Genomic DNA, 24532 nt, shown 5'->3' on the forward strand with positions numbered 1-24532 from the left:
CTGGAAGAAAAAAGAAAGATAGACGGCTCGGTTAACACACAATTATGTTTAATCAAAAAATTAGTATGAAATACATTAAATGCACATGTGATTAATTCTCCATAGTTTTTTTGTTGGATTTTTTTTTTTGCAAATTTTTGTAATGTTTGCTTCATTTATCCTCATCATCCATATATTATCTATACACTATATAATAATTAAAGGTGTATATAATAATTGCAATCGTAACATAACACTTGCAATGTTAGAATAACCATAAGAATAAGAATATAATCGTAGTAACAATAAGAAGTAGTAAGAATAATCATCTTTTTTCCCATTATTATTAATTATTTTACTTTTTTTCTCTCACGTTTGTCTTCTCGGTAATAAAATCAATTACGCCCTATGATCGTTAGTCCTCGTTTGTATCGGCATGGTCTGCGGTTAGTTTTTCGCTTGCTCGATTTCTTTCCGTGTATTCCTCTTTTTTTTTTTTTTTATTTTCTTTTCGTGCACGATTCCCTTCAATCGTTTTTATTGTTTCCATTTTTTTGCGATTTTGTTCTTTTTTTTTCTTTCTTTCAACGTTTCTTTTTTTCTATTCTTCTCGTCGATAGTGCGCCTATTGTACGTTTGTCGGAGCCGAAAATGTAACTGATACGCGATGATTCGTCCGATCTTAAACCAGAACGACGGAGACCATAGCGTGCCACTTCTCTTACGAACCTTTTGTGCTCACCGACCATCTTACACGCGACAGGCTATTCGAGCGTCTTCTTCCTCGTCAATAAACGACGTTAAGGTGTCCCTATAAGCGTCAGTCGTGTGCGTGTCTAAGGCTACAGTGGATGCGTCTTCTCGCGACTATCGAGTGTTCCACCCGTCAGAACGATAGCCCATCAGAACGTAGATCCACTGTAACCGTGGTTTAATGCAAATCGAACACGACTGTTGAAGACCGATACAAATTTTAGACCAATGTTTCTCCCACCTATTATAATACGAACATCTCACACCGATGAAAATTCTCTGCGCGAACGATATCGTGTAAACAACTGTAACGAATGAAATCATCTAGATGCAACGTTTAACGCTTGCAGGGGTAGTTCCACCTTTAATCGTGACAACGCCGAAGACGATCGCTAACGACCTACACCTTTAACATGATGCAGGACGCGCCTTCAATGCCGAATGGAAAGACAGACAGACAGCTCGATGATCCGACTGGCCTCGTTCCCTCGTCATCGACGCGTCCTCCGTGTGGTCGACGTTGTCCGATTGACGATGAAACACAGAAGGTTCTCATAGTGGCCGACTATTGGTCGTTCGATCAGATATGTGTATACAACACTTTCGTCTAGCTAGGTTCGACTCTCTCTGTTCCGATTTTCACGTTTTGTATTGTGTGTCTGTGCATGTAGAGTGTCGCAACGAAGTATAAACGAAGGAACGGAAGAAAAAAGGAAGAGAAAGAAGCGAGATGGTGCTGGAGGAGATCCACGTAACGAAAGTGAAAAAGAACGAAAGGGAAGCGAGATGCTCTCTTATTATTTCGGGATTCCAGGGGATGAAGGTGAGGGTATGGGGGTAAAGGAAGGATATTTCGCGTCGATTTGGTTCCTTCTTCTTTTGTCTGACATTCATACTAGTGTATATTCACTCATCGTTTGTTACTCTTTCATACGCATATACGCTGAAGCGCACATATTCTCTCTCTCTCTTTCTCGTTCGCACATTGCTCTTTTTCTAGCTCATTCTCACACACGCGAAAATGCAAAGGTTTAACGAATTCTTCATTTTCATTTTTCTTCTATCCCTTAAACCCTTCTCGCCTTTCTCACCTATACCGTTGAATCTATATACGCAGAGGTTTTTATTTCCCCCCTCCCCTTTTTTTCTGGTTGCCTCTTTCCCTATATATACACTTGCCATGCAAAATCACAACTTTCAGTCTGACAGTCGCGTCAATTCTTTTTCTTCTCTCACTTGTTAATCTTAAGTTTCTCTTCTTATTTTCCCCTCTATTTCACACTTGCCGTCGTTTTTTCCTTTTATTATTATTATTATTATTATTTTTACCTATTACCATTATTAGTACTCTTTCTTTCCTTTTTTTTTTCGTTTTTTCTTTTCTTTCTTTCCTTTCGAATGACGAGTAGAACACGCTCAGTTAGTACGCGCGTGGAGAACCACGATTTCCTCGCGCGCACGATTTACAATTATTACAGTATCTTTTTTTTTTAATATATATATATATATATTATCCCCCGAGAAAAATAACAAAATGTATATATATATATATATATATATATTTATATTTATATTCATACGAAGATAGATATATACATATACCGTGTGTGTATATACATATATATCCATGATTAATTCGTACTTTGTATATATTAATATACAATATAAAGAGATATTAATAATAGTACTTTTTTTTTGTTATTTAGTTCGGTAATGTACAAGGGCGAAACGGGCAGCTGTCGCTCGTCGAGCTGAAAACAAAACGCCATAAACGTGCTCCTTATCCTATGATCAGCTAAGCCTAGACCCTAGGTAACACCTACACCTATGTAACTACACTCATAATATTCACTTGCACAGCCATAGTTTCTTTTCTTCTCGTCGCGCGTTCGTCGACTTCTTTCTCGCACCCTCGTCTCACCTCTTCGTTCTCCCTTCCTCCCTCTATTTTCTCTTCCCTCTTTTTATCCTACGATTAAACCGACGAATTCGTCTGTCAAATTTTCCCCTATCGCGCTTCGATCGCACTCGATTCCTCGAGTGCCACTCGATCGAATGGATCACGCCGTATCGTGTTGCTTACACGTGCCAATTTTTCTGGCCAATGTCACTGTTGCCAGCAATTTCGAGCACACAGTAACGAAAATCGAAGTTGGTCCCGAGATTCTAAGAGTCATCGTGAAAAATGTTAATTGATTTTAAATGTGAAATGATCTTTGAATGGCTACATTTGTCGGATATCGACTACTCGCTTGTAAAACTATGTAATCTTAACCTGGAAATCAATTAAACTATACCATTAATTTAATTATCTTCATTTCTCACGAACTTGCTCTGATCGAATTATGAACTTTTATCCTAGTTGCGATCAGCGTAATTCTACGTTACAATAAGGTAGATTAATTGCGCAAATTTGGCATTCAAGTGATTAAAATAATTGCAATAATCTTTAGCACCCTTGTCCGTTACTGTATGTCGAAATCGCTAAATCTGTTTGAAATTGTCAACACCTTTAGAGATGTAAATTACAGAATTACATCTGATTATACAAAAGACAGGGTTAACGTTAAATATCGATAAAATTCCGTTTTAACGTACGCCACAATGCCAATAGGGAACATTAAGCGTTAGATCCACTGATCAATTAAAAATTGCACCATTTAACGAATAATAAGTGACATCTTCTACATTTTAACTGATCGAAGCTTAAAAAACCAACCTTGTAAAAACACTTGCAATAAAAATCGAAATATTTCGTAATATACTTTTCGCATTAACAAATCTAAACCTTCTTTAACTTGGAGTAATGTTGGCTGAGTCAGACGAATTCCATATGAAAAATATCAAGGTATCAAGATAGAGATAACGAGTGCTCGAAAGAAAAAGGGAAAACGAAGAGTGGGAAGAAGCGATTGGACAAAGAGATCCCCGATTTCACAGACGAACAAAACGATACGACGATCCGGTTCCGTTTTGGCGAACAACCGTATTTCTATCTTTTTTCGTTTTTCTTTTTTTTTTTTTTTCATTTTCTTCTGTCAGACGTCGGAAGAATTTGCGCGAACGGGATCGACCGGTGCGTTTTGTCGCGACGCGACGGCTTGGAAAAGTGAACGGAAACGTGATTTTCATTCGTCTTGTGCCTCGCTCCATTCTCCTCGCCACGGTTTTAACACCACGGAAAACTTAACGCGCGTTTCGGCCAGTGACAGCTGCCTCGGCCCGCATTTTTCCCCTATTCTCGCAAATATTGCACGATTTCTTCATCTTCATTTTTTTTTGTCGTTTTTTTTTTTCTCTTTTGTTTCATTTCTTTAAATTCATCTTCAATTTCAATAAGGTGTTAGCACCAATCTATTATATCACAATGTTCCACTCCACACCACGCAATTGTAAATATATAAATACCTATTATGTAATAGTAGTAGTAGTAGTAATAGTAATAGTAATAGTAGTAGTAATAGTAGTAGTAGTAGTAGTAGTAGTAATAGTATTAGCAGCAGCAGTAGTAGTAGCAATAGTAGTAGTAATAGTAATAGTAGTAATAGCGGTAGTAATAATAGTAGTAGTGTAGTCGAGAGTAATAATAGTACATAGTAAAGATTTCCGTTTAATTAATAAAGGTTCCGATATAACAGCCAGATGATCCGTGACCAACGTATCTGGGACAGAGGCCGTCAGACCGGATTAATTCGATATTTTGTGGATTCAATGTGTGCCGAGTATTTCTTCCCCTTCGCGCCTCTTTCAGCCCGATTCATCCTCCTCTCTTTCGACTAGTCGATACATGTACGTACGTCATGTTCCCGTGTGTTTTCTACGCGTTCCATAGAAATAACTTCGTACGGATATGTTTTCTGGTCTCTCTCATTTGATAGATGAACTTCTCGGTATGTGTACGATTACGTATACTACGTGTGAATGTGTGTGAGAGTATGCGTCTGATTTCGTTTTTCCTGGTCAAACCTTGCCCAGTCAGATACCGACTGCGAACGAATGAGTGCCAAAAATCGCGGCGAGAAAGAAACCGTATCCACGATGAAACTTACTGGCAAAAGGAAACTTGATTCTTGCGATCGGAACTACTATAGAACTCCCCCCTTCCGTCCTCCTCCACTCCTGACTATCGAACAAAGGTTTTTCGCCGAAGAACGCGGCAAACTTCTATCAAAGCGTTATTAACTCTCTTCTGCAAAGAAAGAAACGAAATAAAATAGAGTGGAACGTCTAGAGTAGGTAGAACACGCGGATGTGATTCAAGGTATTTCATTGACGAGATAGCAAAGTTTTTTCTATTGCAATTAGTGGGGTTGACGTCGTTTAAACGATGTTCAGCCAGTCTGTATTTGTTAACTCGAAAGTCCGTTACGAGAATTAAAGCTCGAATTAGGCGTGTGAAGTGGATGATTGCCGCTCGACGTGAAGAACGCGCGCGAAAAAATTGGCAAAACGCTGTTAAAACGTGGACTATTCTTGAAGAAGATTTACAGATTCTCTGTGATCCTCTGCTCGCAGGTACCCTATATGTATATATCTCGTAGGCCTTCTTTTAATCGATTATTAATTTACTATCGAATTCCTACTATCGTACTATTGCATTGCTACTAATCGATGTACTCATCGCAATGTTTAATTCCTATATTTCTTCTAAAGAGCCGTTAAAATGAAAGAGCCACGTAACCAACAATGTTATTCTAATGGAGGATTCTTAAAGGATTGATGACAATTCCAAAAGACGAGGAATCTATATTTTTGACGTTCACGTACAAATAAAAAGCTTACTGATAGCAACTGATAATAAATGTTGGCCGTGGATGAAGAAACATTCGCTGTTAAAATTAACACAAGATGGAAGAGACGAAGAATTTCTTCGTTCGATGTTCGAACAGACAAACAGGATAATTTTTATCATCCTGATCGATGAAATATTCCCACCAACAATAACTTCTCTATCCTGAAAAATTCGATGTTAAGATGGATTCATGGAAATTATAGAAGACGTTTGACGTCGAAAGATAAATCGACATCGAGATGATAATTTTCATCGATCTCGTCAATGGTTCGACTCACGATAATGCCGCATCGAGATCCTTATGCAGCATGTTCCTGGCGCCATTCTCCATCCCCTCCTTGTTTTTCGTCCCGTCAGCTCGAAATACGCGTCGCTCCTCGAATGGTTCGCATAGCGATCGAATACTAAAGGCGTAACGAGCAACCCTGTCCGTCGATCTCCGCAAATACCTTTGGAGATATTTCTCTAACCCTGTGCGTGCATGCGTGTGTGTGTGTGTGTATGTGTACGTATAAATAGGGGTCGTCTTCGAAATAAGCTACGCTTTTCGCTTCCTACCCTTTATAGCTTCGTAATTCACCAACTTTTATTCTTCGCGTGTGGGACTTTTGGTAATTTTATTATTTTTCTAACTGTGATTGCTCGTGGATATTTGATAAAAGTTTTATCGAGTGAACGGAATGACATTCGCTGGATCGTGTCTGGCTCGGTAAGTTTCAGGGATGATTCGGTTTCGTGTAATTAGACATTTATAGAGATTATAGAATGGTGAGAATGTTAAGCTGATTTGCAATTTGAATGTCTACGATAGCCACGAAATTGATTAAAATTTGTAATTAGAAGAATTTATTTTATTAAGAGTTTATTCGTGAAACTAGTTTCGTGCGAACGTTTTCGTAAATGAAAGCTTTCTAATAACAATATAGTTTGTAATTTCCGCTTCCTATATTTTCAGAGAACATCGTTGCAAAATAAATATCGTTACAATTAAAGAAACTTCAATTTCCTATTTACCATCTATTTGATCCGTAAATATTTAAATACTCGATCTAAATATTTTCTTTTTCCTTTTACAAGCGACTATCGGATATTAAGAATTATTTAATTCCTCAATTGTTCCAATTCAATTAATTTACAAATTTCTTCTTTACGATATCTCGGTATTGAAAGTGTCGAACGCGTAACGTCAAAAAAAATTTCGACGTCATTTTTTACAACATCCCATATACATACAGCTATCTGGCACGATGAAGTAGAACGCATATTCCGGAAGTTTGGCATAAATTCAGGACAATTTTCTCTTGTTCGAGCCGGCCGAGTTCGATAAGGAGAAAAATAAGGATCAAAGTGAGATAAATGTAGGTGAAGAACGAAGCGGGGAGCAAACGGAGATCAAGAATGGAAGAACAGAAAAAATTTGTTGACGGTACAAGCGATCGAAATAAAAGAAATATCTTTCTGACGCATGACAGTGTGACACCTCTTCAAAGTCCCTGTTACGTTAAGAGGAAGCTCACGTAAAATTGCGTTTTTCAGTAAAAGGTTGACAAATTGGTAAAAGTGAATGAGAACTGATCGAATATATAAATTAATGATTTCATTTGTTTCAGATTTTATTGCTTCAACGTTATTCCTTCGTGATATTTCCTTGAGTCCATTAAATCGTTTTTGTCAATATGACTATGTTCGAACGATACTCCTAATTTAATTATCGACTATATTTATTAAACACGACGTAGATTAAAGAACGTGTAAATTTATGAAATATGTTGACCCACATTTGATTACCAAATTACCATATCAAGAATACGAGAATACGATATATTAAACCAAAACCGTATTCTATTACATAGTAATTTTTAATCAGTACCTACGAACCTACAGACGAAGTTAATCGCTAGTTAGAACCAGCCTATTTACAATTAACCTTCTCGACATTTCGTTCGATCGATTTAATCTCGTTTGACGAGCCTTCATTAATACTCTAGAGTAATTACCCTGCAAATCATAAGGCAGTACATAAAGCATTTCCAATTTAGCCCACTGGTTCTCGGGATAATCGTATAACTACGCATTTACAATTACCAAGTAAAACGTCATTTTCGTTAGAAGCTAATCGCAGAATCACAAGTAAGTTATATTCCATTCGTAAAAGATTCTTACACGTTTCTAAATATCGACACACTTGCACCAATTACCCATGCTCGTCATAGAACAGGAAACAAGCTAATTTGTTTACTATTCTACGCTTCGTAAAATGTATAAGTCAGTCGAGTCAAACATTTGGCCGTTTTCCCGATGAAACCGAAAATTCGTTCCAGAGAAATTCAGAGGTGAAATTTCGTTCGCGTCGCCAACGACCCACTGAGTTTGCCCACCGAGGGTCAAATAATTCGGAAATGAAAGCTTTTAATCAAACAGTGGACGAGCTCCAACCCTTACGAAAACACGATAGTCCTCTCTTAAAAAATCAACCAACGAAAAAAGAAGGAAACGGAAGAAGGAAAATAAAAGAAACGAGAAATACAATAAACCAATGTGAGTCGAGAGATTAACCAGCGAGAAAAGAAACTGCGATCGATGCTCGTTTGATCGTTTTCTCCTGCCGTTGAATGTTCAACGTCGACGTTTATGCTTCTCTAAGTCGAGCGTGTACACCTCTCAACCCCTAGTGCTGAGAAGAAGAAATAGGGCCGCGAGTGCGTAACAACAGAACTGCCACGGTACGACAGGCACACGCCGTGTGCTCGTGCAAACGGAAAAGGCCTGGCTGCTCGACGATGCTCGTCTGGACGGTTGCTAACGATCCCCTGCCGCGTTTTCCCGTGGTTGGCTCAAGGATCGACCAAAGTACCGTTTAACTCACGCGTTCTAGTCACCAAGTGCATCGATCTCTCGCCGAAAAACTTTCTCACCGCGATCTCTATTCTACAGAGAGCCATTGTGTGTGCATGCACCGTTAATGAAACGATCAATAATTCTCCACTGTTCCCACAGATCTCCTTTTCTTTTCCTTTTTTTTTCTTTTTTTTTTATCGATAGAATCTCGTTCGATCGCACGGAGAATTTAGCTGACTTATGATCAGTCGTCTATTCGCCAATGATACAGCCAGATTTGTAGGTAATAGCCCCAATATTTTGTACGGTGTTATACCAAAAATACTAATATTTGTGTAGTATCGTACGATGCAGAGTCGCGAGTTTGGGATTATAGCGCAAAGGTAAAGAATCTAGTCATGTAAAAGTAAGTCGAGATTGTAGAATAAGATCGTTCCGTATGGCAGTTTTTGAGAAGATTGAATTTAGGAATTCGCAAAATACACGTGCACCGGAATATCGTTAGAATTATTGAAAATTAATTTCATTTCCGAATAAATTGGGAATAAGGATATAGGACAAGATCTGTTCGTATAGGCCGTCGTTTTTCAGGAAATTAAATTTGAACATTCGCGAAACACACATGCACCGGAACTTCGAATTCGCAAATCTCATTGGCAGCGCGTGAAATTGAAAATCTTTAGGACAAACGCATTCCAAGTTACACGTATACCCGATTGATTTTACATAGTTACATCGATTTGAAATTTTAATTTTATCCGATACAGCTACGAGATGAATCATAAAACAAAGCATCGATATCTTACTTATATAATGAAATCGAGAAATCAACAAAGTGTCAGTTTGGACTCAGTTTGGAGAAACTCCGAAGAAATTTATATAAAAATTAACGACCTCAATTTCTTTTTTTTTTTTTTTTTTTAATCTCTCGACGATTTCTAAGAAACAATTTGTTGAAAATGACAACGCGAGTTCGTGTCCGCTCTGCACATGCGGATGCGCTAGTTACAAAAAGGCAGTAACTAGAAGATGCAATCGATAGACTCGATCGATATTTTTAGATGCTCATTTCTTTTTCCTTAGTCTATGTAAACGCGTGCAATGAAGGTTTTTGCTGATCAGAACGACGTGATAGATTTATCCGTGCAATATTGTAATAACTAATGCGATCCTACCTCTGAACATAAAAATAACAACACAATTTTATTCTTACACGACGTTACAAAATCTTATTTTTACGCGAGAAGTCACGTTCTTTTCGGTCGTATCACGAATCACCCTGTACCTTGTTAATAGAATATGTGTGTGTAGTTATTTGGACGCGATAGATGGTCGCATCCGTTTTTGATAAACTGCGCGCGCCAACAATTCCGAAATTGGCAGTGCTCGAGAACCGGCGAACATGTGCAGCCGTATCAACACGAAATTAAAAAAAGGAACGACAACGTCAAAAGCGAGTTGCGATCGATACGCATGGTCGCGGGACTAATTATATATCGCATCGCGTCGACGGTGCGGTTCTTGTAATAAAAAGCCTGTCCAGCCACGACGACACGCGTCCGTCGCTCCGTGAAATCATCCGCCGGATGAATCCGTGACGCGGACGACTAATTCCTCTAAACCGCTCTCTGCAAGTGCATTTCGTGAAGCGTTTCAAGAATGACCAATTTGACATGAAAACTCGATTTTCGAAGTCTCTGATTGGTTGCCGGAAATACAATTTCCGTTCACTTTTTTATTTTTTTTTTTTTTTTAGTTTTATCACTCGTGGAATTTATCAGATTGGAATACGTGAAACGTTATCTTTCCGAAATTTGAATTCGATGAGCAAATATCGCATATTAAATCTCACGTCGATTATTAAAATACCAAAGAGAAAGACATATTGCTGCAAGTCATTCCAGCCATGGTAGCCAGAAATATATAGATATATTCCTTCTTGTTCCTTCTTCCGTTTTTCCGTCTTTTTCGTGGAAATTTATTAGACTCGTAAGTACGAAATATGAGTTTCTTCTAAAGCTTAAATTTGATGGGCTAACGTTACGCGATTAAGTTTTTGTCCTAACGCCGATTATTGAGATATTAAGGAATTATTCCGATCGATAGCCAGAAATATAAATCTCTTCTTTTAACTTTTCTTGAATATGAAAATATGTGTATGAATGAACAGAGGCGATTTTGGATATTTAAGACGTGAGATACCAATGCTAGAAACATTCGAACATAAGTAAACGGATCGATTTCGACGAATTTTGATTGCCAGCAGAATGTACAATTTCGCTGCTGTTAATTCTTTTTTCAAATAATATGGAATCTATGGTGAATGTATGAAAATTGAGATCGTAGATATTTAAAATGCGAATACGAATGATCTTGCAAGTTTTAACCGCGAGTTAATATCTTTTGATGAATACCGGTTCAGAATCCAACATTAAAAGTTTCCATTTGAGAAAGTCAAGCATCAAGAAGGAATTCCTCTGTGGAAAAGTGAATCGAAAATGTGATCAGCCTCGAAATTCTTCAACTTTCTTAAACTTTCTAAACAAAAGGAACGTGAGTTATAGCTTCCAACTAACTTCTTCGTAATACTCCGTTCCCTTGATCTTGCCTTCATCAAAATTAAACGTCGAAATTGCAACTCCAGAAACGACTATTTTCGCTTTCGATCTATCGGAAATAATTTCGCGAGTGCGGATAAGAGATCGAATGACAAAATGTAAAGTACCATGCAACGCGGGCATAAAACATAGAAATCGTTGGAAAACGTCGCGGGAACACGAAAACTTCGTTTCGTTCCAACAGCTACTAAACGACATTCTATACAGCACAACAATCTGGCCAATTAATCGAATATATTCAAAGTAGAAAAATAGAGAATAGAATTTTTGTCGTAGTATTTCTTCGAGCCGTTTATTATTTCAATTTCCGAATAAATCTACGATCGAGTGGAAATGTGTGGCGGAAGTAATTGTTCGCCGACGAAGATCATCGCTGGAAAGTTTCGAGTCTCGCGAAGATCTCGGACGACCCGGGTGTCTTAATAAATTCAGAAGGTCTTGACACGGCGAGATCTTTTTAAACGGATCTCGAGCTACGAATCGCGGCCACGTAGTAATTGTAACTTTTTAGTCGCGCGGAAAGCAATTTTAATCCTTTCTAGACCCTTCGTCGGCGCTCGCCGGTTGCTTCGCTTTAATCGTCCTTATTTCAAACCCGAACTACGATATGAAACTGTTTTAGAAGAACAAAGAGAACAAGAACGTGCCTCGACGGTGCACGCTCGAACGTTTGCTTCGTGCAGGTTCGAGTTAACCCTTCGAGCCAAGCGTGATTTAAAACATTTTCTTAAGCTTAATTTTAATACTTCCTACTGTTTCTGTCGATTTCATTGGACTGTTCGGAAAAATCGTAACGTTTCCGACAGCGAAAATATCCCACTGTGTATTTGGCGTGACTGGAACAGGATTATTCGATATCATACCGCGGATGTTTATTCGAATTCGTATTACTATGAATTTTGTAATAAGCAGAAATTTGTTTCATCCATTAAATGTTACAAACAGTGCGATGCTTTGAATTCTTTATACAAATACTTTTGTATATTGTGTGCTTCGTATTTCTTATGAAAAATGAAATTCTACATTCTGATACATATTAGGATTAGTTGGATATTAAATGGAACGACTGAAAATTTTAATTGTTTTCCAATATAACGAGATCGAGGAAAGAAAAGCGGGCAAGAAATATTCAACCCCATCCGTTCCATTCACGAGCATCGTCTGACTATCATTCATTCCGGTCTTCACAGAACGTTCGTTTCTACGACAAAAAATTGTATAGTCTAGAGGACTGCAGGAACTATTTCAAAGAACCCATTGTCGGTAGAAGCGAGCTTTTTGGAAAAGAGATTATAAAGCTATCCAAGGAACGGCGGAATGCCACTAAAAAATGCATATTATTATATAATAATGCGTTTCTTTTGTAAAATTACGAATTTTCCGGGCAAGTCATTAACAAGCTATCTTGAATAAATTAATTCGACTGACAATCTTAAGATTTTCAACAATTATAAAAATACAAACTCGGCGAATAAAAGGAGCTAAAACTACTAGAAAGCTAATAGAAAGATGATTTCAACAATTTGAAGTTTCAATTTACAACGAAGTCGGTCGACTTTTTCGATTTCTTTGCAACTCGAACGAGCTACCAATATTACTGGAAAATCTTCGACAGGCTGCACGGCACACGTGCTACGAGATCGTCGTCCGTAATCGAGCTGCAATTTCACCGTCGTGATAATAGTTCGGCTGCATTCATGCTTCAAGGGCCTTGTAAGGTCGTGATGTTGGATAAAAATCGGAATATTACGCGAAACTCGGACATCGTTAACTAGTAATTACGTGCAACCGTAGCCTAACATGCTAGTCAGACGCAATTTCATGCGCTGCCCATCGATCTGCCGTGAAAGTTAGCCAATGAAGTCCAGGTGTACACGTATCGACTGCGAGAACAGCAGGGGAATTGCCCGTAACTAGTCAGACACGCGATTCCCGGTGTACGGGCATGAATAGGACGAGCACGGCTTCTAAGTATTTACTACGAAGTTCTAAAACCACGTGAAGATTGTATGAAACAATTCTTAACTCCGCACAAGTGGATTGAGAAATTAGAGAATAGTTTATGTAGTTTTTCAGTATAAATGTCTATCTAACGTATCTTTCGTTTTCAGAGTGTATTTCATGTAATTTGATGCAATTTGTAACTGTAGCGCATTGTTGTTTCGTTATTAATTCAACTAAGAAAAATACATTTTTCGCGAAATAAAAGATTTAGAGCGAACAATTGTGAATTACGCTACTGTTTAGTAATGAAAATAGATTATCGTTCATTTATAATTTAATTAATAGTTTCTGGGTTCCGATCACCTGTAATAAAATTGTTTATCGTTTAGAAAAGGGTTAGAAGGTCTGTTCTGAGTTGTGACAGCGTTCTTCTGTTCTATCGATTAAATTCCATTGAGGAACTATGACATAACGGTGACCTCCATAATAGCGAATAACGTGTTTTTAGAATTAATTTTTGCAGATGCCATTTCAAAGTTGACCATTTTTTTAGACGTGTCACTCCTCTAGCAAAGCAACGATAAATATCTTCGTATGGAATGCGTGAGAGTGAACGGCCTGGCATTTCAGAGATAAAGAATATGCGAATGGAAAGTGAATAGTCGGGATTACGCGTTGCATAATTTCATGTATGTAAATTACAAAGAATGTGATAAAGATATAAAGCGTGTCACTGAGATTACTTCAAAATGATTTTATACAATTTTGTTTCACTTGTTCTTTAGACACCAGGTGCTTATGGTAAGATTCACTTTTAACTTAGATGGTTTTTATAAAAATTCCAAGCCATTTTAAAGACACTTAGGAGGATTTTCAATTATTTGAAAGTGATTTTAAACAATTTCATTCCACCGATATGCACCGTTATATAAAGATAGTTCCATTTTTTCTCGAAGTAAGAAACTCTAATTAAGCATAGAATTTTACAAACAGACGAAAATCCACTTATGTGAGTTAAGAGAGAACTCTTTAACGTAACCACAGCAGACGTAAATAAAATTAGCGAACTTCACGATCATTCTTTTTCTACCATCAACTTTAACTTCGGATACTGCTAAAATTTCGCTACACCTCCAATGAATGAATCATAAAATTCCAAAGAGTAGATCACGCCGCGTTAAAAATCCTTCTGAGAATGCTCCGCGACCTAAAAATTTTATCTCGCCCTGGCGTCTATTAAAAGAGTCATAAAATTTCAAACTACAGAGAACTCACTTGTCCATCATGAACTTTCCACAATCTCGGCTCTTGAAGTTTTATCTCGACGACCGATCTATTAAGAAACTTGTAAACATTTTCAAACTGCACAATTGTAATTATAATTCAAACGCCTGGCACGAAGATAAACCCGCACAGAGTAGTACTGGCATCGCGTTCGAAACGGAAAACAATGATATTTCGACGAGCTCGAAGTCGTAGACGTATGTAGATGGAGGACGGAAGGACCGAAGAAAATTTCGTTACATTTTCTCCCTGTGAAATCCTAAATTCTAATACGATATCGTTTGGATCGTCTAACGGATTTTCTCTTTGACCAGCACTCGGAACACTCGGCTATCGTATATAAATATTTGGTGTGAGATAAAAAGAAAAAATGTAGGTATACATATATAAAAAAGAAGAAGAAGAAGAAGAAGAAAAAGAATAGAAAAAATATGTATAGACGCGAAGACGAGCAGAGATTTGAATCTCATAGTCGTATCGCAACGGAAGTCGATATATGAGAAAAGAGGAAAACGAGGAGACGACAAGAAAAGAAAAGTCGAAAGTTTTAACGTTTACAAGACGCAAATTCGCCCCGCCCCATCCGATAATAATAAATAATAAATTCTGTATATATCGTGTTATTGTAATATAATTATAATATATGTATATAATATATATATATATACGCGTCTGTATGTATATGTATGTTTCATGTTTGTGTCCCCGTGTATATAACTGTGTATCTATATAAACAGTGAATAACACATATATAAAATCATTAAAACGATAAAACAAAATAAAATAAATTATCCAATATATTAATTAATATACTTAATCATCTGCGTAATATATTAATATTCTGGTTATTATATATATTATATATTATTAAATTATGTATCTATATATATATATATATATGTATAGGTATATGCGTGTTCGGTTGTAGCCTTAACTATGCAAAGTGCCCTTTTTTGCAAAAGAGAGAAGATCGACGGGTAATATCATTTGATCACAATGTAGCGGTTTGGCTCTTTGAATAGCTAGCGGATTCGACGTTTCAACTGAGTCGACGTGTTACCCGACGCGAGTTACACGATTTCCTAAGCTTCGAAACACACGTACCATCCATATGCGTTTTCGTCCGTCCGTCCGTCCGTCGGCTGTAAACGTTAACCATTCATCCATGCGAAATACGAATCCGAGCGTGTACGCGTGTATAATGATCGCGTCACGCATCCACGCCTGGACGTCTGCGCAACACGGCTCTACGTTATATCTTTCTCCTTCTTACTTTCCTTCTCTTACTTTTCAGAAAACCCCTATATCGTTAATATAATATTATAATGTGTAAGGAAGTAAATATATGTATATATAAATTTCCTCGCGTAAAAACAAACAAAGAAGAAAGGTAGAACAAAAAGATTGCACCCCAACCAATTAAATATCAACGTGTAACGATGTATTAGGTTGTCCGAAAAGTTTCTTTCCTTTCATAAGGTGATAAGGATGAACAACAATTTCTGTTTTATATTAGTTTGTTGAATTATGTACGAATATAATAATAGAAATAGAACGAAATGGATCATACCTAATTCAATAAAATAATATAAAACAGAAATTGTTGTTCATCTATTATCACCTTATGAAAGGGAAGAAACTTTTCGGACAACCTAATAGCTGTGAAATATTTCGTAACCAGCCCTCTTGAATAAAAATTGACATCGTTATTTTAAAACGTATAACACTATCATTACCGTCCGGCTGCCGGATTTTGAACCGCGCAACAACCGGCCGATTAACCATAACGTATTAACGTATATAATGTATAATATAATAATATAGTATAGTACTATAAAATCAATCCGATTACAGATAAGATTCTTATTGTGTTCGCCTATGCACTTAAGTTCCGAATTCGTGGAATGTCTCGCGTGATTTTCCACTATTTATCTGCTGCCGATATTGCATCCGCGGAGGTGTGCAGTTTAAATTGTAAATATCATAGACTTTTAGGTGTTCAAGTAACAAACAACGCGTTTTATAGTTCAGAGCTCATATTAGAACTGCAAAGCGCCACTACGTACTTCTTCTTGCGCCTTTGTCTTCTTCTAGTTTTTTTTCCTTTTCTTTCTTTCTTTTTGTGTCTTCATTATCATCGTCATTTCCTGTTCTTCTTATCTCTAACAAAAACAAAAGACCGCTAGAAACGATGCATAGGACTAAAAGATTTCGTTGTTAGTCGATTAATATTGCGTGTCGCCGTACTTCCGGTGATCCCGGAAGTACACGAGGATGTCGTGTGGCTGCGTGTTCCGTGTCTTTGTCCCCGTCGCTGTACGTCTACAAACGTACATGTGCGTGTATTATGTGTAAGTGCAAATTAACGTATGGTGTATCAAACGCCTGCCTCTCTCGTCGTGTACATACCTGATGTGTCCGTGTTTCCTGACTGTACCTATGTGTGAGAGTGTAGAAGTGTATCCATGTGCCAAATACTCCCCGAGAATCCCCCTTAAATTCCATCCCGCAGAGGTGAAACCCCGCGAACTGGACCAGCACGTACATACGTGGGCGTAATACATTGCCAACGATTCCCGATGAAACGCCGATGAAACACACGATTACACTCTAATATGAAGTCCAACTATAAACTCTTCAACAACTATACAACTCACCCTGCGTATCGAATCAATTACTTCCAGTAATTTCGCATTAATAATTAATTAATTAATCGATTAATTATAATTCTTCTTTTCCGGCTGTCGAGCGGCATGTATCGGCCGCTAGGCAGCAGCAACTACGGGAGGAATTGGCACCACGTTTGCTCCCACTTTATATATATATATATAATGTATATATATATATAATATGTAATTCCATTAAATCTCCCATTATCAATATTTATAATATTTATATATATAGAGCAATATATGCGCGAATCGTGAACTCTCCCGAGCTAACTCTCTTTAGTATCGTCGATCGGCGCAGCGCTAGTTTACCACAAAAAAAATAAAGCTGCCCGGTCTTTGGACAATGTTCGAAACATCGTTTCGTACGGCAGCCGGCATGGCGCGAGTTTACGTGTGCGCGTCACGGGGCGCGTTCGCGTGCGCGCATGCGCGCCCGCGCGTTACCGATCGGCCCGAGGATAACGCGAATTTCGCGAGCCTAACAGCCGAGATATAGAAATAAGCGACCCGCGCCAACCTAGATTCGTCTCAGGCTCTCTCTTTACCTCTGCCTCCGCTTTCGATGCGCCGATCGTCAATAAGAAAACAACAACAAACAACAAACGGCTAACGCGCCAGCAATCGAGAAGGAACTTTCATCGCCGCATCGTTTATCGATCGTGAAAAACCTGGCTGGTGTCGTGCCAGAGACGAATCGAACTTAAAAATCGGCTCTCGAAGAAAAGTTTCCCGCGACAGCGACGGCGGCGTATCACGCGCATGCGCGTGCGCCGTTCCTCCAGCTGACCGATCGTTCCCGCGCGTGCGTGCCAATCGCCGCACTCGCCTGCCCCCTTACAATAGATTCTAGCGCGCGCGCAACTCGCCATGCGCGGCACTCGGCTCGCTCGCTTTTTCTTCTCAGAAAACGATTTTGTTAACTAACACGACAAGCCCACCCCAAAAATGTCGCTAAACATCATACACACCACGTGCTTACAAAAAAACCCCCCTTCCCGCGCGATAGGAGAATCTCGTCGATTTCTTAAGCGTAGAACCTATAAAAGATTTGGTGTTCGAAAAAGAAAAAAGCCGAGAGAGACCGGCCTTTGCGTGGCCGTGACATCAGGGCCGTATCGTATTATGATCTAAAGTGCGACAATACCCCCCTGTCGGCGCAGCCACTCGCGCTCTCTGTATATCATTTTCTTCTTTTTCTGTTCTTATATATATATGTATGTATGTATATATATGCATAACCATACCCATATATATACATGTATATGCATACATATATATATATATATTTGTATATATATGCGTATGTAAATTATTTATTTATATATTATTCATCGTTACTTTTTTTCTGGTTTTCTTGCTTCCGGGGCGCAATACGTACGTATAAAGTAAATATATATATATATATATGTATATATATTTATATATATTATATATGTAGGAATGTAGTATAGTGTAGTATCATGGATGGATTGCCTGACAATCAACACTGACCTCGTACCAGATATTAGTAAATTGATCTGTACTAGCTTACTCTTCAATTCTTTTAGCGTCAAACTTTCTTCACTTAACGATTATTCGTCTTCAACATTTGCCATTTTATTTTTTCAACACTATTATTCAAACGACACAATACACTAATTTCAGCGCTCAACGATATTGTCTTTTATCACACCGCACACCGGAATTTAATATTAGCACGATCTGGTAACGGTTTGGTAACGGTATAATTGTTACAATATCGTTTGATGGTATTCGCAATCACTATTCGTCATTAACTTTGTTACAACGGTTCTTTTTTAAATACGCTGACAACACTCCATGACAACGTTGACAACACACACCCGATATGTCCCAGACAATCCGTCTGCGATACTACACTATACTACATTCCTACATACATATATATATATATATATTTATATATATAAGTATATATATTTATAAAATATATACAGACGCGTGCACGGTCCATCCGCGTTTTAGGACAGCGTGTTCATGGTATCGTTAGTCATCGCGGAAAGCGCCAAGGTGCCTGTCACGAAATCGTTTAGATCGATCTTTCTTGCCTCGGGGTGTTTGAATTTAAAGTGCGTGCGCAGGTTGTCGCTACGTGTGTACGTGGCACGACAGAGAGGACACTCAAACCTGCCGGGGAAGTGGACGTGGTAGTGGTTCCTGATGTGCGTCACGACCTTGCCGCACAGCTTGCACCTGTGAAGGTTGCAGCCGCCTGGCACCCGGTCAAAGGTCAGCCGCATGTGCCAGGCTTTTGAACCTGCAACATCAACACAAGACAAGTCACTTTCAACTGTTGGCCACCCAACACGACCTACACGACGACGAGCCGCCCGCGGCCCAGTCTGTGTCGACGGCGGCTCGATCGCTTCTTTCTCTCTCTCTTTTTCTTTCCTCATGTATACGCTCTCTCTCTCGTACTCTCAGTCTCAGTTTCTCTCTCTTTGATTGCCTCTCTAGCCTCCTCCACCTCCTTCCTTCCCATCATCCTCCGCGTTCGCCGCCTCCTCCGTCACTTCTTTTTTCCCCCACAGTTCACAGCCTCTTCTTTTACTTTTTTCTTTTTTCTACCTCCCCACTAATTTTCCCCGCGTTTACCCTCCTACTTACGAATCAAGGCCGTGATCATGCGACCGTGTCACACGTACTCTATATGCTTTCTCTTTCCTGTCTCTCTACCGAAGAGAAGAGAGACCTTTCCTCCGCCTCGCCTTCGAAACCTCTTTTTCCTCCACCCCAAGAAGCGAGGTCGTTCACGCGTTACCCTTGTCGAGCGTGTCGTGCAGCGTTTGGCGCGCGAGAGAGAGGATCGAGGAACGGTTGATGGATCGATCGAAATCACGGGACCACGAAGCAGAGATTCGAGAAAAAGGAGGAACACACACGCGTACGAAGAAAGAAAAAGAGAAACGAGACGATGTTTGCCACTGGAATTTTGGCTGAGAATTTGACGCGCGGCGATTTACAAACGCTCCGGTTGACCAAGAGTCCAAGCAATTTCGATATTTCGTATAACGTTTAATCTATTTCAACGAATTAAGTGCTTCGATATACAGATACAATTGTTGATGGGATCAGGCTTAATGGCGCTTTTAAACGTCAGCTTGTAATTGTATAAATATGAAATATTATTTTTTGCTCGATTCGACTGATATGTAGAAAGATAATTGTTTCGAACATATATCACAATATATGTAGCTGGCATTACTTTTATCACTGCATAATCTTCTATTTATTTCCATATCTTATTCACATTTACTGTAACTGTAACGCGGTCTTTTATAAAAATCTGTCGTACGAATGCTATAATAAACCCGGAGCAATAGCAACTACTAACAGTCAAATAATTGTAGTTTGAACATAAGTATACCGATAGAAAGGATATTTCTAGATATAAGACATATTAAAAATTAAAATTTAATATCACTTCAGGTATACCGCAAGCTATCGAGTCGTATCGTATGTCTAAGTTAATGAAGGCTTAACGTTTCTATTTGTCATTAATTTTATACGTACAATCAAATTTATTTTTTACTTACGGTAAGTTTGATCCCATCATTAGTCACGATCGTGTTTCGTCTCTTTTTACGGAGCTATAGTCCTTTTACAATAATTACTTTTCTCGTAAACGTTCAACATTTGTGCGAATTATCAATAGAAATTACTACTACATTCTTAAATGTTAACAAATAAAAAAATTAATCTTGGTCAAGAGCGTTGTAATGCATTACTATCGATCGATCACATTTATTTTAACATTTCGTTTCTTTCAAACCTTAGAGAACACTCCATTATGTTAAACAACGGTACCAATCTCTTTCGCAACGAGTGTAACTCGTGTCAATGAAAAATTTTAACCGCGATAACACAATGTCCGCGGAGGTTCATAATACAAACGTTAATTATACCACGACATGTTCCTCTTACTTATAACAAAAATATGAAGGTACAAAAACGAGATGAAGCAAAAAAAAAAAAAAGAAAATAAATAACATGAACGAAAAGGAGGAAGAAGGACAATCATAATTATATCGCATAAGTAAAAGGACACTCTGTACATCGGGATTAAGTGCAACACACATTTACTTTTGCGTAAAAAGTCCTCTGTAAAAGAAAAAAAAAGAAACGGTCGTTCAAACTTTCAAACCAGTGCAATTAACAAGAAAAAATGCATGATGGGTGACGTGTACAAGTTTGCTACAAGTTCTGTGCGTAGGCAAAGCGAGCTTTCCAGAATGATTAATTCGAACTTGGTTTTTGCGTTAAGAGATTAATCGTAAATAAATAAAAATACATAAGATTATACACTCCATTCAAGGAGAACCAAAATTAAGAAAACCGAACGAAAGGTGACGACAAAAAAAAAAATGGAACCAGAAAAGGGAAAGAACAGGTAATCGATGCCACCGAAATCGATCGTTAATCATAAATAACAAAAATAAAGCAGCGATTGTTTGTCGTCATGAAGGAGAAAACTAGTAAGGCGGAAAATTGGTGTTGTTTTATCCAATATACATTATACCTACATATGTACAAATATACGAGGCCCTGTAACCTCTCGAATAAGTTGAGGATTGGCATAACGCGTAATGGAGTACTCTCTAAGCGGCTGAACCAACTGGTTAATACAGTTACGAACTTCCCAACCTGGTGACACACAGAACACCTCCAAATGTCGGGTTCGTTCGTCTCCATTTAGCGTTTTTGCACCGACAACGCGGAACACGTCGGCATAATCTTTTCACCGGAATGTTTTAAGCACGGAAGCTGCCTCAAATGAAGTTGCAGCCACCTACTCCGAATATGTTTACGGAGTAAGAATTGTTATTCGCCGGGCGAATCTGCGCGGAGGCGGATAGCGATGGGACTGAGTTTATCGTAAGCTGTTTCATTAAATGAGCGATATGATGAGATAATTAAGAATATTTGATAAAACGATTTAACAGCAATTCGATGGTATGTGTTCAAACCTTGTATTATATAGCGGAAGGAACAGTAACATTTAAATATAGAATGTTTAAGTTGAACTTATCTGATTACTTTGTATAATTTAGCAGTGAATATTAGTTATAGTTCTTCGTTGGAACTTACTAACTGATAAAACATTGTTACAACATATACATATATTTATTTTTAAGTTTTTATTTACCAATAGAGTAGGGTACCCTTTTAATCAGCCTCTATGGGATTATATTTCTGGACGTAATAAAAATAAAATAGAAAATACATATATATATATAACATCTATTATATATTCTTGTATATCTACGTGCCTGTGCGAAAATTAAATGTTATTATACTCTTTTATTACACTTGCGATAAATATCTAAGCTACGAGTGTGAAGTACGTAAGAAGAAATATGTCTACTATACTTTCAACTGTTTTTACTAAACTATATTATTTTTAGCCGATATTCCCTCCTCTCAATATCTACACACAAGTTCTTCTTCCCCACAGGTATCTGTCAAAATCACTTTTCGCATCAGAAGTTACCCATAAATAAAAACTGTACAAATTCCTGAATATTTGTATGAAATTTCACTTTCGAAAACTATCACCATCTTCAACATCGCCAATTTCACAGTGCATTTCTCCAAGCTGCCCGCAATAACTCAACCTCTGACAATCACTATGAAACAACTATCCAATAGCAAGGTTCGAACATATTACCAGCCCACTGATCGCGAACACTGCACGGTGTCATTTATTTCGAAAATATTGCCCGATCCTGTTAAACTAGCGTTCAGCCACTGAATCGATCTATGCGTTGCAATCGCATATACCGAGTTCGTTCCCATCGCTAACTGCCGGCGAGGCTTCGTTTGAGGTGTTCTACGATCTGTGAAAAATGCAGTCCCACGGGGAATCCGGAGAAAGAGAGAGAGAGGGACAGACAGACAGACAAAGAGAGAGGGGGAGAAAAAGAGAGAGAGAAAGGGGGAGTATCTCATCTGGATGGACCGATCAATATTTCTACAATCTCAAAGAGTTAAACGCTTTCGGGGTCACATATGTTTCAAGGTGCGTGCACCGTTGTCGATAACGGGAAAAGAGTAATCTTTTTATTACCAGCACTTCGAGGTATCAAGATTCCGCGATTCGGGACTCAATGAACATACAGAGACTCGATTTCAATAATACCCGATGCTCGAGAGGGTGTCAGTGTGCGCAAGGTCTCGTAACACGACTCACATGTCACGGAGATCGATGCGAGCACCTATATAAATGTAGGCGATCCACGTGCTATGTATTCACAGGGTGTTCCGGTAATTATGGTACGATCGACAAGCAGGCGATTCTACGTGTGAAAGTAAGTCGGAAATGTGGAATGAAATTTCTTCGTAGAACGTTTCGTTTCCGACAAAATGAAAATATCGCAACAATTAACTAAACACGTGGAAACGCAACTTTCGTGAAAACAAGGCTTCAAACGGAGAAATTTTGTTCTACATTTGTGTCTTATCTTCGCGAGTAGAATAACCTTCTGTTTATTATAAACTCGGCAATTGGGCAAGTTCGCATACACTAACGAAATTTTCAAATTCCATTTGACCGGAAACGATGCGTGCCGCATGAAGAAACGTTATTCTATATTTCCGACTTATTTTCGCACGTAGAATCGCCCATCTGTCGATTCCATCATGATTTAGAACGCCCCGTATACATATGCGCGTGTACATATGTGTATATATGCGAATATCTGTCGCTGATAAAACGATTCCACGGCGAGTCGACGTATCGATCTACTGCATTCACGCTACCTTTCTTTCTTTCTCTCTCTCTCTCTCTCTCTCTCACTCTCTCTTTCTGTGTTCCCGATTAACGTACAATTTAAATAATATTTGCGTGATAGGCTAGATAACGGGCGTTTATGGGGAAAATGTAAAAGGTCATTTCGTTGAACTTCTCGATCGATCAGCTCGACTAATGGTAACGTTGGTGGGAAGGGCGTCGACGAGAGGGAAGGAAAAGGGGAGGAAAAAAGGGGGAGGAAAAAGGGGAGGAAAAAAGAGGAAGAGAAAGGGAGCTGGATTGGGGGACGAAGGACGGAGAGTGACGCTAGGTGAAAGAGGGGCGGAGAAAACGCGTTTCAAAGACGTTAAAACTTTTGACGTTCTGCAGTTGGTTCGATTTTCAATAAAATCTGATTTCCGACGAGCACGCCGAGAGCACGTTTTCATTTCGCGAGATGCTCAAAGAGGTAACGGTACCGAGCGCACAGCGGAATATGGTTTAAGCGTCGATTCGTCGACGTCGTCCCGCTCGTTGTAACAGAACTTTGTACAACCTTGTTTCTTTACACGTTTATGTACATATATATATAAATATATATATATAGGTAACCGTGGCCTCTTTACGCGATAACAGGTGGCGTACGCGGGAAAAACGGCTAATTCTTTGGGGAAAAAAGTAAATCGAAAATGTGGAACGAGATCTTTGAAAGCCATGGATAGTCGAACAGCTTTGCGTCACTGCTTCGAGTGATTTTAAGCCCCGATACTTGTAGAACGTGAGCGATTTTCACACACGTTGTATGGGAAAGTAGCACAAATTTATATAGATTCTTCGATTTTTATATTTATCGTGACTCATTGAATTTGCTACTAACCAGTAATCAGAAACGAGCATCTTTCAT

At 38.5% G+C, this 24532-nt stretch overlaps 1 protein-coding gene across 8 annotated transcripts in view; it reads right to left on the reverse strand.

Annotated features, from left to right (window-relative positions):
• LOC126920010 (sex determination protein fruitless) overlaps positions 1-24532 on the reverse strand; it is an 80772-nt gene that overhangs the window by 25893 nt on the left and 30347 nt on the right. Inside the window, exons 5-7 of one of the 8 annotated variants that reach the window (XR_007711861.1) lie at positions 20982-20999; positions 16618-19155; positions 32-16530 (exon numbers count right to left, since the gene is read on the reverse strand). The exons of 4 other annotated variants lie outside the window; for them this stretch is intronic. Coding sequence is in view for 3 of the 4 variants with exons in the window: in XM_050729823.1 (XP_050585780.1) it covers positions 18860-19155; positions 20982-20999 (314 nt within the window). In the remaining variant the exon portion in view is untranslated. Of the gene's footprint in view, positions 1-31; positions 19156-20981; positions 21000-24532 lie in introns of those variants that run through there. 3 more of the 8 variants (XM_050729823.1, XM_050729832.1, XM_050729825.1) reach the window with 3 other exon arrangements.

This window comes from Bombus affinis, chromosome 9, assembly GCF_024516045.1.
Source record: "Bombus affinis isolate iyBomAffi1 chromosome 9, iyBomAffi1.2, whole genome shotgun sequence".
NCBI lineage: Eukaryota > Metazoa > Arthropoda > Insecta > Hymenoptera > Apidae > Bombus > Bombus affinis.